This window comes from Haemaphysalis longicornis, unplaced genomic scaffold (assembly GCF_048455015.1).
Source record: "Haemaphysalis longicornis isolate Haplotype H1 unplaced genomic scaffold, Haemaphysalis longicornis Haplotype H1 scaffold_4, whole genome shotgun sequence".
NCBI lineage: Eukaryota > Metazoa > Arthropoda > Arachnida > Ixodida > Ixodidae > Haemaphysalis > Haemaphysalis longicornis.
Window position 1 is genome coordinate 12394325 of NW_027526361.1, and position 14205 is coordinate 12408529.

At 46.2% G+C, this 14205-nt stretch overlaps 1 protein-coding gene across 2 annotated transcripts in view; it reads left to right on the top strand.

Annotated features, from left to right (window-relative positions):
* The first annotated feature begins 6366 nt into the window (after positions 1 to 6366).
* The window catches only part of Gem (transcription factor CP2 like gemini), a 39557-nt gene continuing 31718 nt past the window's right edge, over positions 6367 to 14205 (top strand). Inside the window, exons 1-5 of one of the 2 annotated variants that reach the window (XM_077706003.1) lie at positions 6367 to 6895; positions 7420 to 7470; positions 9174 to 9318; positions 11909 to 12010; positions 13383 to 13544. In XM_077706003.1, coding sequence (XP_077562129.1) covers positions 9203 to 9318; positions 11909 to 12010; positions 13383 to 13544 — 380 coding nt within the window. In that variant the 5' untranslated portion in view covers positions 6367 to 6895; positions 7420 to 7470; positions 9174 to 9202. The remainder of the gene's footprint in view (positions 6896 to 7419; positions 7471 to 9173; positions 9319 to 11908; positions 12011 to 13382; positions 13545 to 14205) is intronic. The other variant, XM_077706002.1, reaches the window with a different exon arrangement.

The following is a 14205-nucleotide window of genomic DNA, read 5'->3' on the forward strand; positions in this document are numbered from 1 at the left end:
TCATGGACAATACAGAAGTACAGCACAAAGTGAAGAAATTTTAAATAAATTGTGTTCTCTTCGTGACGTGTCGTGTCTTTGCCTTTATTCATTCGGGTTCGGGGGAAGGCACGGGGATGCAAAAAGAGAGAACAGAACCTAACCTTCACTATATATATATATATATATATATATATATATATATATATATATATATATATATATATATATATATATATATATATATATATATATATATATATATATATATATATATATATATATATATATATATATATATATATATATATATATATATATATATATATATATATATATATATAGGGCAAAACATGGGTGCAGACACTTTGAAAACACTGAACAAGGGTTTTCTTAAAAACCTTTGTTCAGTGTTTTCCAAGTGTGTGTGTGTGTGCGTATATATATATATATATATATATATATATAATGCCAGTAGTCAAGATTGCGAGGAAAGCATAGGAGGATGGGTTCACCCATTTTACGTACAGAAGCACGTTAATTTTTTGTGATAAAAGTAAGTGAGTGGGCAAAAATATGCTCATCGAGAGTTGGACGTAATCCCACGACCTTTCGAAGACGCGGATGCCATAGCATATGAACGCTTCAAAGACAGTCGCCACAGTTCGTTTATTCGGTGCGGAAACCCTTACCTCCAGTCACAAGCATGGTGATGTCAATTTTATTAAAAGCAGATGGGGTAATACATGAGGTAAGAGTGTTCGTGAGAAGCAAATGCAGTGTAAGGCTATTATAACAGATAAGAACCAGGAGGCGAAGACGTTAACGTAGTTGAGGTTTATTTTTTATGTTTCAGGGATTGCGTGCAAACAATGCAGAAGGAGGTTTTTCACCGTAACGCATTTGCGTATAGTAGTGAAGCGCACTTTATAAGTGTTCCTTGTATATCGCTTTGTAGGGATACGCGGTGTCTGATGGGGGTATTGACAAAAGGCCCATGGGTCATCCTACTTTATGTAAGACGCGTTACGTTGTTTCTAAAAAAATGACTTCTCGCTAAGGGTTTGTGTATAGTAGTGAAGCCAACTGTGTATAGTGCTTTATAGGGTACATGGGTTAATTGACGTATTTTCATGTAAAACCTCTTATATTGCCCGCAAGACACGTCTTCTTGACACTTAATTTGTGTGCAGTTGTGAAGCCGACTTTCATAGGCTCGTCATGTAACGCTTTCTAGGGATGCACAGGGTCTCGTGGTGGTATTCACACCGCTTACATGGCGCCTGGAAATTGTCAACCTGGCAATGCATGTGTGGATGATAGTAAACCCGGCTTTAAAGCGGGTCGATGTAATAAGCATTTTTATTAGACAATTTCCACCCGAAAGCTTTAAGACAAGGGGATATTTTTGTTTAGATTGCTCTAATAGTTTAACCAAAATGGTGTGAATTTATTGGCGTTTAAAAATATCATTCGTCGCAATAAAGAAAACCGCAACAGCCTGGAAGCCGTATAAGTTATGCAATTTGCTTAAAGTATTTTTTGTGCAATGAATTAAAGGTGTTTTAAGAAAATAAATGCCAACGTTTGCAAAAACGCACTTATGTAATGCTTTCGGACTCAAACTATTTTTTGGAAAATAAATACGGGGCAGTGCTCGGAGTGTACTTTATGTTTAATTAAAAAAAAACATAAATATGTGCAGCAACTCCCAAGTGGAAATTGTCGAATATATACACGAGCCCTTTAAAGGCGGCTTTACTATAACATACATGCATTGCTGAGAAGACGTTTCTCAGACGTCACATAGGCAGTTTGATGGCAGAGGAAGTGTGCTGCGGAAGTGTGATACATCAAGCTTTACAGACGGTGAGACAGGTTTCCTCGTTGAGTCGCCATGGAAAGGCTGAGGCATTTAAAACGTTTGTGAAGTTCGTCGCTCGCGCTTTTGTTGTGCGTTGACCCCCACGTTTAACTGCAAACTACGGCCATGCAGCGGTTTATTGTTGGCTCGTGGCGGCTGTCAGGCTCGACGATTATTTTCGACCTTTGCCAGATGCTTGAGCGTCACAATTTAGACAAATGGAACTAGGTGCCTTTGTACTAAACTTAACTTCTAGGTATCTGTAGGTGCAAAAACAATGGGGACCTTGTTGCCTCAAACGAAACAGCTTATTTTCTTGCGTGATAATTCGTATGGCTCATTACTGAGTTTATATTTTAAGGCCTTAGGTTTCTCATCGAACGCGAAGATTGACCGTAATCGTCGTCGGCGCAAACACGAATGGTATCAAAATGGCTGCCGCTGTAAAAGAAAACGAATTAGCATGCGATGCAAACCCAAATCGCCAGAGCAGCAGCCACGCGGCCCAGCCACAGCGCCGACCCAGAAATTTGCCACAGTGGAGCAAAAATCAGCCTGATGCGCCCACCGTGACAGGTGCACGTGGCGGAACGTGCGTAGGACGGGTGCACGCGGAGGGCAGCTCTGCCTGTCGGAGGGATTCACGTTAAAAGACAAGGGAGCGAAAGCGAAGAAAGAGGCGCATACACGATGCAGCAGTAGTCCTTATTAAGCGCCAGGCTTTCGCCTTCAATTGTTGCTAGGGGGAAAACCTGGCTTGTTATCCGCCGTTACGTCATGGCTCATTTCAAACTCTAGCGTAAAATTTGCTCCGAAACGACGCACAAAGTTCCCTGTGAGTTAAAGAAATGAGCCGTAACAAGTTTTGCCGCATGATATTTCAAAAGTGGGCGTAACTTGCACTAGTGATTCAACGCAGTAGACACAGAAGAGTCCGGGGAATTTTCTTATTTAACAGCGTACCCCAAGCGCTATAAAAAAATAGCGCTCAGAAATTCTTCTAAAGTGTTGCTTTTTTGTGTTTGTAAATTTATACGCAATCAAATAGACGAAGCCATTTGCCCTTCGCTTTGGTAACATAGGCCACTTTTCTCTAAAGCCACCCCTCGAGAAGAGCCAGTTATTCGTCGCGCAAGTCCCCTGCTCCCGGTTGAAATCCGCTCTAGCGAGTCGCACATCACGACTGGCTGATAACCAATGGGGCTAAAATCCACTCACCTGTATGTCACCTCTGAGCATTAGAAGGCGACAGGATCAAATGCTAACGGCAGGTTCCTTTTTTAATAAGTTTTAGTTTAAGAGTAGACAAAATGTTCATTGCCAGTACGCAATTGCCACCTACCGTTAAATTATTTCGTCACCTAGGATTATGTGTTCCGACTCATTGGGCGAATAGCTTAATTGTTTGTTATATAAACATTTTAATATATAAAATGCTTAGCGCGTACGCCTCCAGTCACCGGCACGTAATCTGAGATGAATGAATGAATGAATTTATTGTCAAGAAAAAGGAAAGGAAAGACCACCAGCAGGCGTGAATTGTCACACCTAGGGGTGGACACCGGAACGCCTGCTGGTGAGCTATTCCCGATTTTTGTGGGCTAGGTAGTATTACTCCGTACCGCCTGACGCCGGCTTCTTCCACTGTGACGCGAAATCCAGGGAGAAATAATGGATTACAACCTGAAAGGGGAAAATTAGCGCTTGAAGCAATAACCGGAGCCTTTTTCTTTTATGTGTTTGTGGGAGGGGGAGGGGGGTCTTCAATTTGATGACAACTGCCCACCCACTCTGTAATTTCGAGCTGGGCTTGACGGCAGATTTGGCCCTCTGTATACAGAGCAGACCCAACAGAAAGAAAAACGGGCGGGGTCATAGAGTTCGATAAAGGGGACAGCACCCGTTCCATCTGTTGAAAGCCCCATCTACTTTAGTGCTCCCTTATCTCGCCTTTGGCCCTCAAAATCCTTCTTCGAAATTCTCCCACCACCCCAGTCGAGCTGGTATGGACTCCGGCCCATACGGGTGTGGGGGGGAACGAGGCAGCACACAGGGCCGCTCGAGAGCTCACAGTCCGAGCTGGTCCTGGCCTTGAGCCCTTCACGGAGCCCTATCATCCCGCGACAGACTTGTTACCTTCCACGACATAACCTCGCACTACCGCCTCTCCCGCCGCCAACTTCCCCCAGCCGCTCCGACCTTCTCCAATGAAGAGGTACGTCTATGCCGACTCACCCAGACACACGCACTCCCCTGCCGATATCGACTTCACCTTATTTACCCTTCTTTGTACCCCACCACTTTGTGCCCCGACTGCGGTTCCCTCGATACCCAAGACCACTGCATGTGGCAGTGCCCCCAAAACCCATTCCCCCCTTTCACAGACGGAGAGCACTGGGCGAAGGCGTTGTGCAGCTCAGACCGTGAGGTCCAGGCTAAGGTCATCCAGCGAGCTGCAATGGTCACCGGCCGGTTACCACCGCCGGTCACCCGCCACCCAGACTAGCCCCAATGGGGCTCAAAATAAAGTACTCTCTCTCTCTCTCTCTTCAAAGACTAAGGACGTAATGCTTGCAATGTCGGAGAACTGGTCTTGAGTTTCTCTCAAAAGGAGAAAAGCTGCGCTCCAAGTTGATTCCTGCGCGCTGTGTCACCATTATTTGGCTTCGCTAAAAAGAACCTTCCCACTTCAAAAACCAACCTTTTACCAGACACTGCGGGGTTCCCTAACGGTCAGGCAAATGGGGGAATATCTAGAACAGAATCGACGTTTTGTCTTTAAATTTGACGGTTCACGACAGCGAAGAAGAGCAGAAATTGTTATTTTAAAACCTCGTGCTCGTCTCTCTCTCTCTCTCTCTCTCTCTCTCTCTCTCTCTCTCTCTCTCTCTCTCTCTCTCTCTCTAAGCATTTACACTTTCCAGGTGCGCAACCTTTTTGAAACGAATTAGGAGATAAAGCGGTCTGCTTATTCGTGCACTAGTCAGAGGGCAACTGTGCCTGGTAAGGGCAAAGAGTTTCGCACCGTCTGCAGGCTTCGCAGAGATATTTCTCCTTCGCAGACTGCGCGCGCTACTGGTGGCAATCAATGTACGTTTCAGAGTTAATGCGCATCCCTTACCCCGTGTCGTGACCCGAGACGAAACGTGCGTTCTTCTTGTGATTGATTGGAGGGAGAAAAATGCGTGAGCTACAACGAGGTGGATGGTACGTGTAAGACAAAGCGCCAAGTGGCATTGACCGCGGATTATCATATGTACAGCATGGTCGAACCGGGCCTTCGTGAACACGCAGCCGTTAGCTCTTTATTGGTTCACCTTTATTTTGGGACCGGCGTACTCGGAATAAAAAAAATGACTTTGAATTCGAGTTCAGTTGGGGCTAAAACACCATTTTGTTCAACGTAAAGATACGCATGCACGCATGCGTGTGATGTATGTATGTATGTATGTATGTATGTATGTATGTATGTATGTATGTATGTAAGAATGTATGTATACGTCTATCGAATGCGCACATCGTGTGCGTGCGGGTGGGACCATTGATGGACCGCCAAAGCAAAAGCACGAGCACTGAGAGAGAGAGAGAGAGAGAGAGAGAGAGACGCCGCCGGACGTAAGTGAACCTAATCTCAAAACATTCTACTGGAATTTTTCGAGATTCCTCGCCCGATATACATTCCAACAGTTGGGCGCCGTGAATCAAGCTTGAACGCTTGAACTCGGAATCCATAATACTCGTTTATAAAGGGACCCATCTGTTTACCGGACTAACGCGATTTTGTGTCACATGTGGTCTACTTTGTCGACCCGTGTGAGGCGGGTGGGAAATGGGCGATGAACGGGAAGGGGATGGGACAAGGAAAGGAGTGTCCTCTTCCTTCCGCCTGTGTTCCCTCCACTGCGCTGACTCTGCAGCACGCTCCACCGTGCCAGCGAAGGCTATCGCATTTTGACCTACTTTGGTATTCATGAAAAAAGAAAACGGTACGACCATGCAGATCATTCTTTGTGTTTATTTTTTAGGCGAGACCCACGCGAATCTGTTCTAAAGTAAACTTCGGAGAAAATATTACCCAATTAACAAATACACAAATGCGACCCGAAATAGTGCATATGCTTTGAGTGTTTCCACATCTGCATGATATGGTGTACTCTTTCTATCCAAGCCGAAAAAATATACACGCGGCGCCAGTCCAGCACTAGGCGATTAGCAACCATAATGCGCAAAAATATGAGCACAAGGTCACTCGCGGGATGGCTGCACCCGTTTTTCGGTCGTTATACAGTTTCTTTTTATTTCTACCTTCCTATCGAGGCTTCCAATCGGCCGTACATGGCGGTCAATATTCTCGAAAACATCATTGATTAAAGCGTCTAATTTAGGTAGAGGAAGCGCATACTGGCGCTGACACAAATGCCGAGAGGCCGACGGCGAACAGGAGAGCTGCGCCGATTTGGCAGGAAGTCGGTTGAACGGCATACCGAAACCAAAACTGGGTCGCACAAATGCTCAAAAATTAGGAAGCTCCTTTACCGTATTTTGAAGCACGCGTCGCATTTGGTAAAAGTAGCGAAATATTTTGAGTGTTGCCGATCTGGTCGCTATCGCGAGAATCGGGCGAGTTCGGCCTCGGTGACGGTCGCGCGAGTTTTCGCGCCGTGTCGCCTTTTGTCGGTTGCAGCGTTTCTCACGTGTGGATGCTGATATTTTTGTGTACGCTGTGGACGTTTCGACGCTTCGTGTTGAACACTCTCAAGGCATGCCCACGGGTGAAAAGTGAATTTTACTGAACCCTGCCGCAGCTGCACCTCCAATTTTGGGTAGTCTGTCGTCGCTTGCCGCTGCGCTCTGTTCGGGAAGCTCGCAAAGCAGCCATCGCTGTTTGTATTTTGTGCCATGGTGGTATCAGCTGGCGCTCTGCTTTGCACCTTGAAACGCCGTGTAGTGTGACTGGTTCGGCTGTTTGCGACGTTATTTCTTTACCTCCGCTTGAAACAGACGCCAGTGGGGGCCTAAGCGGTCGTCAGCTTCACCGATGAAGCGGAGAAGGTGAATATACTGATTGCATTCCGACCTTGTAGTTACTGTGCATGCCAACTCTCGAGCTTTAAAGGTTGTCTCGTTGTCTAAACGATTTTGAGTTCATTTAAGTGTTACAACTGACAAATTGGCTGTAATACTCATTAGATAACGCGCGATTGACTTTGAATTTTGTGCCGATTAAACGGCGACGTTGTTATGACTGCGTGGTGCAGTGGCGAAAGCTTCATGGCTAGCTTATCTCGCGCCGCCTTTGGCGCAAACCAATCGGCAATCTAGTAAGACCAGAGCGGAGTATGTGTCATGTCTGGCTGTCTTGCTTTCACAGAAGTGACTAACATTTTCTTTGTAAAGTGTTCACAGCCAAGGCAGTGCTCGGGCGCCTGAACGCACATTGCTAAAGTGGCATGCTTACAGTGCACCGCAACGCATTTCCACAGTTGACGCAGCTAATGATGTTGCTTTGGTCTCATTGGTGCCTATTCTATTCCCCAGTAGCGTTTTCAAAAAAAGGCTGGTGCTTATATTTGCAGGTGATACGAGACCGCTGCTGTTGCGAGCCATCTGGGACGGCTGTAATTTGTGTAAGCTGCTCCTCTTTTAAACAAGTAATAGCTGCTACTAGCTAGACTTTGGAAATATGTCTGTTGTGAATGACAGTGCAAACGTTTCATTTTGTTTACCTAGATACAGTCGGGCTGTGCCACTCTGGGAGTGCAATGTTTTCTAAGCGTATCCAGTTTGATGTCCTTTTTGGGCTCTTAAGAGCCCCATGCTTGGCCTGCTATGTTTTTGATGTGCTTTTTGTGCAGAGTGCAGAGAGAGATGCATGGCGTGGTAGACCATGTCTTGGTAACACACCCCACGTCGGTTTTTTGTTCAACTTTCACCTTTAAACTGAGAGCTTCACATAGTAATTCCATAGATTACACATGTAACGTCTATCATGTGGTTACTCTTTAATAGAATAATTAAATGTTTTACATGTCATGGCCCCTTTTTGACATTTCTGTGAACAGACGTACATGTGTCCTGTCTTCAAAAGCCCTCCTCGATTTCTGTATTACCTCAGTCTCTGCCTTTAAGTAGTAAATGGACCTGGTATTCCATTCTGTCTCCTTATGCAGGAAAAATAATTAGCCCTGATATATTAGTGATTTTGAAATGCTCTTTGTTGACAAACGGAATAAAGTACCATCAAACATCGTTAATTTGAAGTTACATAATTCAAACCAGCAGATCATTTGAACTGGCTCATTTGTTCAGGCAAAGTGGCAAGTATTAGTATGGGGCAAAAATCTTCTTAATTTGAGCCTACCACACGTCTTGGTTAATTCAAACACGCTTGTCCATTAGTGTAGACTACCCTGCCCATCTCTAGCCGAATGCGAAAGTTCGATAAGTCACTAGCTGCTGTAGCGTCACAAACCCTGTGAGCCTTTAAGCATATTCTGGCACTGTGCGCAGTTATTGTATTACAGATGTAAGTATTGACATAATAATTGCATAACTAATCGTAAAAGCATTTACGTACATAATTAGTTTTATTAGGCACCTAATTATTGATATTTCACGCTTAAAAATGTGCAGTAGGGCCTGCTTTATCATGTGTATGTTTCTAATATTCGTACCGTGTGGTGTACCGCTGATCAACTAAGTCCCTGCTAGTGTAAGCATATTGATGGTCCCCTTGTTACTCAATTAATGAGGTTCAACTGTGCTTTGACCGTAAACATCACAGCTGTGCTTTAATTTCAGCGAGTTATTGTTGTTTGCTGCTTGAGGGGACTGTATGTAATTAGAATTTTAGACACAATATAGAAGTGGCATTGTATTACATCTGGCGTAATGCTGATTTCTTGGGCAAATATCACGTAGCACTATTTAAAAGCATTAAATTTGAGTCCAGTTGGTGACGTGCCGTAAAAGATTAAGAAGCTCCAAAAAGCAGAGCACGAAGTACCAGAAACGACAGGTGTTAGTCTGCCTTGCCTGTCTTGTTGCCCCCTGTGTCCTGTCCTGGCCCTTTCCAATGTTCTAATCTGGCTGTTTGCTGTGTTGCAAGCACTGTGTTCACTCGCCTCTGGTTTCTCCTGTGAGCCTCATGATTTTGCGCAAATTAAGTGTGAAGCGTTTGTTATCTGTGAGCGTGGGGATTTCTGAGTAGGCCTCCTCTTCCTCAGATGTGTAAAGTGAGAGCTGTTCCCAAGGACAGTTGATTTTGTGATTCCAGTGAAGGGAGTCTGATTGTCTTCTTCACCTTTGTTGCTGGCCCCTGACAACACAGGCACCAGTGGGAAGCGAGCGGGCTTTGGAATGACCTCTGTTAGCCACTGGCAGATCGATGACATTGATGATGCCTTGGCTGCGGATTTCGATGGCAGCCTCTCTGGCCTGGGCATGGAACTGGGCACCGCGTCGTTCAACATGAGGTGCTGTCACTATCTCTTCTCTTTCATACATTCATCTCTGGTCACAACTGGCTGTATGCCGCCCGGGGAGAGCGAGCTTTAGAATTGATTGGCTGCATAGCAGGTTGCACATTACGAAGGGATTAATTTTTCCATTGGTAATTTTCAAGTGGTAATTTAATTTTAACTGGTAAGAGCTTAGCATTTGTAAGTGTGTGAACTGGTAAGAGCATAGCATTTGTAAGTGTGTGAACTTTGATTAGTAAGCAGAAAATGTAGAAGCTGTAGCTTGGGTCCCTTACTATCACTTTTATAAGCAAAAGCGCATTTAATATAATGCCATGGTGCCTTGAATGCTGAGGGAAGCAAGCTAGCAGCCTTTGGAAGTCAGGGAGGCACCGTGTGCGGTGGAAAAGCACCGGCATGGCTGGCAAGTCGTATAAAGTGCTTTGCATTTAAACCGCTGAACACTTTTGGGATAGTGTAAAGAAAGAATGTATATAGTTGTAATTCACCTTCAAGAGTTGCCCCACTAGATGAAAAGGCTGTCATGCCATGATTTTTGCATAATTTAAGACCTCCTTATCTTATGCAAAGACCTCCAGTAAGTGAGACCAAAGTAACTTATAAGACCTCCAGTCAGGGCACCAGACAGGGAGACAAGGCAGGGCACCAGACAGGGAGACACAATCTCTCCAATGTTATTCACAGCATGTTCACAAGAAGTATTCAGTACATTGGATTGGGAGCAGGTGGGCGTAAGGGTTAAAGGGGTACTGACACCAATTTTCGGGGCTGATATTATTGTACAGTTCATTTCCTTTACCCACCAGGATACCCTGCGTAAAGTATGAACAGCACGCGTTGCGTGGAACATATCCTAAATTGATTGCAAATGTAGCGCTGACGAGGCTGCTGTGCTGAAGGCTTTCACCGAAATCGACATCATGTGACATCAGGGTGTGGCAGAGCAAACGAGGTGACGTAGCTGCGTGCTCGCCTACTCCGTGACGTCCACCCGGCACCGGGCTAATGGCAAGGCGCAACCGTCTGGCGCATGAATGGAGCGTCACAGGTTTTCGCATACTCATGTGATAGCGCCGGCCCTGCTCAGCGGAAACCGTGACGTCCTAGCGTACTTTTGGCCGCCCCCGAACTCCGGGCTTTTTTAAAACGGCAGCCGTTGACGGCAGTTTTCGCTGTATTATAGTTCCTCATTTATCGTCCGCTGATGTATTTGAACTACTATTTTATGATAGTTAGCCCCGCAGGCATCGATTTAAGCAGTAAAAACATGACGTAAAAAATTGGTGTTAGTACTCCTTTAATGGAGAATACCTCAGTAACCTCAGATCTGCTGATGACGTTGCCTTGCTAAGTAACTCGGGGGACGAATTGCAAAGCATGCTTACTGCACTGGAAAAGCAGAGTAGAACCGTGGGCCTGAAAATTAATATGCAGAAAACTAAAGTAAGGATCAATAACCTCGGGAGATCACAGTGATTTGAGATAGGTGGTGAGGCAGTGGAAGTAGTAAGCGAATATATCTACATTGGCCAAGTAGTGACCCCGGATACCAACCATGAGGCAAAGATAATTAGAAGGATAAGAATGGGGTGGAGTGCATTTGGCAGGCATTCTCAGATAATGAATGGCAGCCTACCATTGTCCCTGAAGAAAAAAGGGTATGACAGCTGCATCTTACCGGTACTCACCTACGGGGCAGAAACTTGGAGGCTCACTGAAAGGGTTCGACTTAAATTGAGGGTGACTCAGCAAGCAATGGAACAGAATATGGTAGGTGTAACGTTGAAGGACAACAAGAGAGTGGAGTGGGTCAGGGAACAAGCGCATGTTAAGGACATATTAGTAGAAATGCGCATGGGCAGGGCATGTATTGCAAAGGCAAGGTAACTGTTGGTCATTAAGGGCAACAGAGTGGATCCCGCCTCGTTGTATGTGAGACGTTTATTGGTTTTACTGCTTGTACATAGTTCATTTGTCGCTTTCATTGTCATTTCCCATACCTCCCATATGCATTCCTTTCTCTTTCTGTCCCCAGTACCCTCCCCCCAGAGGGAAGTAGCAGGCCCAAGATCAATTTCTCTGGCCGACCTATTCTCCTTTTCAAAGAACATTTACTCTCTCTCTCCCTAGAGAAGGCAAGCGTGACAGGGGGCGGCAGAAATTTAGGTGGGCAGATGAGATCAAGAAGTTTGCGGGGATAAATTGGTCGTAGTTAGCCCAGGACCGGGGTAATTGGAGATCTATGGGAGGGGCTCTTGCCCTGCAGTGGGCGTAGACAGGCTGCTGCTGCTGATGATTATGATGATAAGACCTCCTCTGCATTTCAGGGTGTAGAAATATTGCGATTCTTTTTACGAGCTCCCACTTGTTTCCCCATGGGGACTCCAGCCCTGGTTGGAACCTTTCTGTTCTTCCAGCACTGTGTCATCCTGTGTGCATGCTCGTTGCTAGGAGTGTAGTGCCTTGCATGGTCATCATGAAGGAAGCTGGAGGGGCTGCAGCGTTGCTGTTCGCACTGCCTCCTCGGTGGTGCGGTCGCATGCTCAGTGTGTGAGAGCTCCCTTTGGCGCACCCACCGTCGCAGCGATGCCCTGCTGGCCCTGCCTAGCCTGTCAGCAGTGAAGCAAGAGATGCCTCGGGAGAACGGCTACGCCTTGGCTGACGCCCTCCGCGGGGGCCCTGCCAGGTGAGCCACGGGGCATTCTGGGCTTGTTCATTTTACCTACAAAGGCCTGACAGGCCCCCTGGAGGCATCACGTAAGGAGCAGTAATACAAGCACAACTAGACCAATGATGCACCAGGCGAGGCTTACAATGCATTTTGAACACCAGGCACGAACACACAAGGATACAGCAGATTGCCAAGAAGTAGTAAACACAGTGCGTTCAGAATGCTTGTTGATGGGCAGTTCAAGAAAGCAAACCTAAAAAAGGCACTTGCACTTACGTAGTTGGTGTGAAGCACTTGCTCTGCCACTTTTTTTTTTTTCTGCAACACAAAGGTCTCTTTTGCCACCACCAGTGTAGATAGTAGGCAGCAACAGTGCCTGTATCACATTGCCAATAAAAAAAAAAGCACTCTGATGGGGTGAATAGTTGCTCCTGATTGCATCCCTGATAGCTGGCTGTCTGGGGACACATTGAAAGTAAAGTGGGCCTGGTTTTGTTTGCTTTATCTTCCCCAGAGCACAAGGTTTATTTCATAGCTTAAACGGCCTTCAGAAATATTTTTTTTCTATTTGTAACCTAAAAATAATGAGTAGCACAACTTCCAGTTCTCTTCTTTCCAAGTAAAACGTTGTTTGCTCAGCTGCAAAGCCGTTTTCAGTCATGCGAATGCGAAACTACTCACTACCTGCAAATCCTGGACTGGCGCATAGCCATTAGGAAACAGACCTGCATAACTTTTTTTTTTTTTGTGCCAGTTTATCATGCTTGCCTGTGAACACCTACGTGATGAAGATGCCACCTTTGTGTGCTCAAGTTCTTCTCACTGTCCATTCAGTGATTGCTATAAAAGCAGGAAACCGAAGCCGTTGTTTGACCAAAAGCACAGAGCTGAAACTGGCTATCACACAGTGCCAGGAGATAGGGAAGGTCTGGAGCGCTGAGTGTGGAACCATCAGCTGCAAGATGTGTTGAGTTAATCTTTTTGAGAGAGGGGAGCAAGCATGGTGAGTGAAGGGTAACAGAGGGTTCACTCTCATTTCAGCCCTGCTGATGCTCTTAGAAAAGGTTGACGAAATGAAGGAGTTCTCAATTGGTTTGCATCTGGCAGAAGGACTGATCCAGCTGTGCAATAAACGGCTTGTTTATGTAGTTTATGACAAGCAAGCCACCTGACCTGTTTACCACCAAGTGGTCTTGGTTGATCTCTAAAAAGTGGTGCGTTTAATCGAAAATCACTGAACTTCTCCGAGCCCTTGATTGTAGCTGCATGCCTTCTTGGGGCCTGTCTTAGACTAGTTCACTTTCGCACTCACTGCCTGTGCTCAGCCAGCAGAGGGCTTCTCCGAAAAGTCCCCTGCACGAGCGAGCCGATTGCTCCACACTTGCAGCGACGGTGGCAGCAGCAGCCTGGGGCCCCCGTCGGAGGCCCGGTCCATTGTGCACGGCAAGAAGAACCGGCTGCCGCTCAGCACCGATGACGACGTCACCGGGGCCATCAAGCGCTTCTGCGTCAGCACGTCCCGGGAACCCGTCGAAGACACTAGCCCCAGGTGGGTCCCTTTTCTGGCAGGACGGACAGCTGAGCTATTTATCTCGGTGGTCTAAGCGCTCACAGAGCAGAGACTAAGGAAGGAGGACGGGGGAAAAAGTGCTGTGTCGTCGTCTTTTTTTTTTCTTTTTTTTTTTTTTTTCCCCTGTCCTCTGACACGCATTCAGTTGAGGATGCCTGAAAAGGGGCCTATTTGCAGGGAACAGTCTTCAAGCCCTCTGATGTAAGGTGGTAGAAGCTGTACTGCAGTATTTGCAGGCAGGTGCAATGAATAGAGTAGATACTGCATTGTGACTAGGTATTGCAGCGGTATTCAGTTTGTGCTCAGCTGCCTCTTTTGCAAGGCAAGGCCTTCTCTACGTACACGGGGTTTAACTGCCCCTTGACTCGCCTGTGTGAGTAAGATGGCGCTGCTTGTCCGGAATCGGCAGCTTGTCAAACAACTTGTTGCAGTAATGTTATGCCTGCCAGCATGTTTAGCTACGGCCGTGACTGAGGAGTCTAAAGCAGGCACATTATGCGGTTTGTGCACAAAAAAGAAGGCAGTGAAACAGCTGGTCCAACTGCTACCATCCTCGGACTACGCACGATGGTGGGTAACTTCTTCGCGCGGAAGTTGTGAAGTCCAGTGCACAGTCCTCTTACTGGTCGCTCTAAGAAGA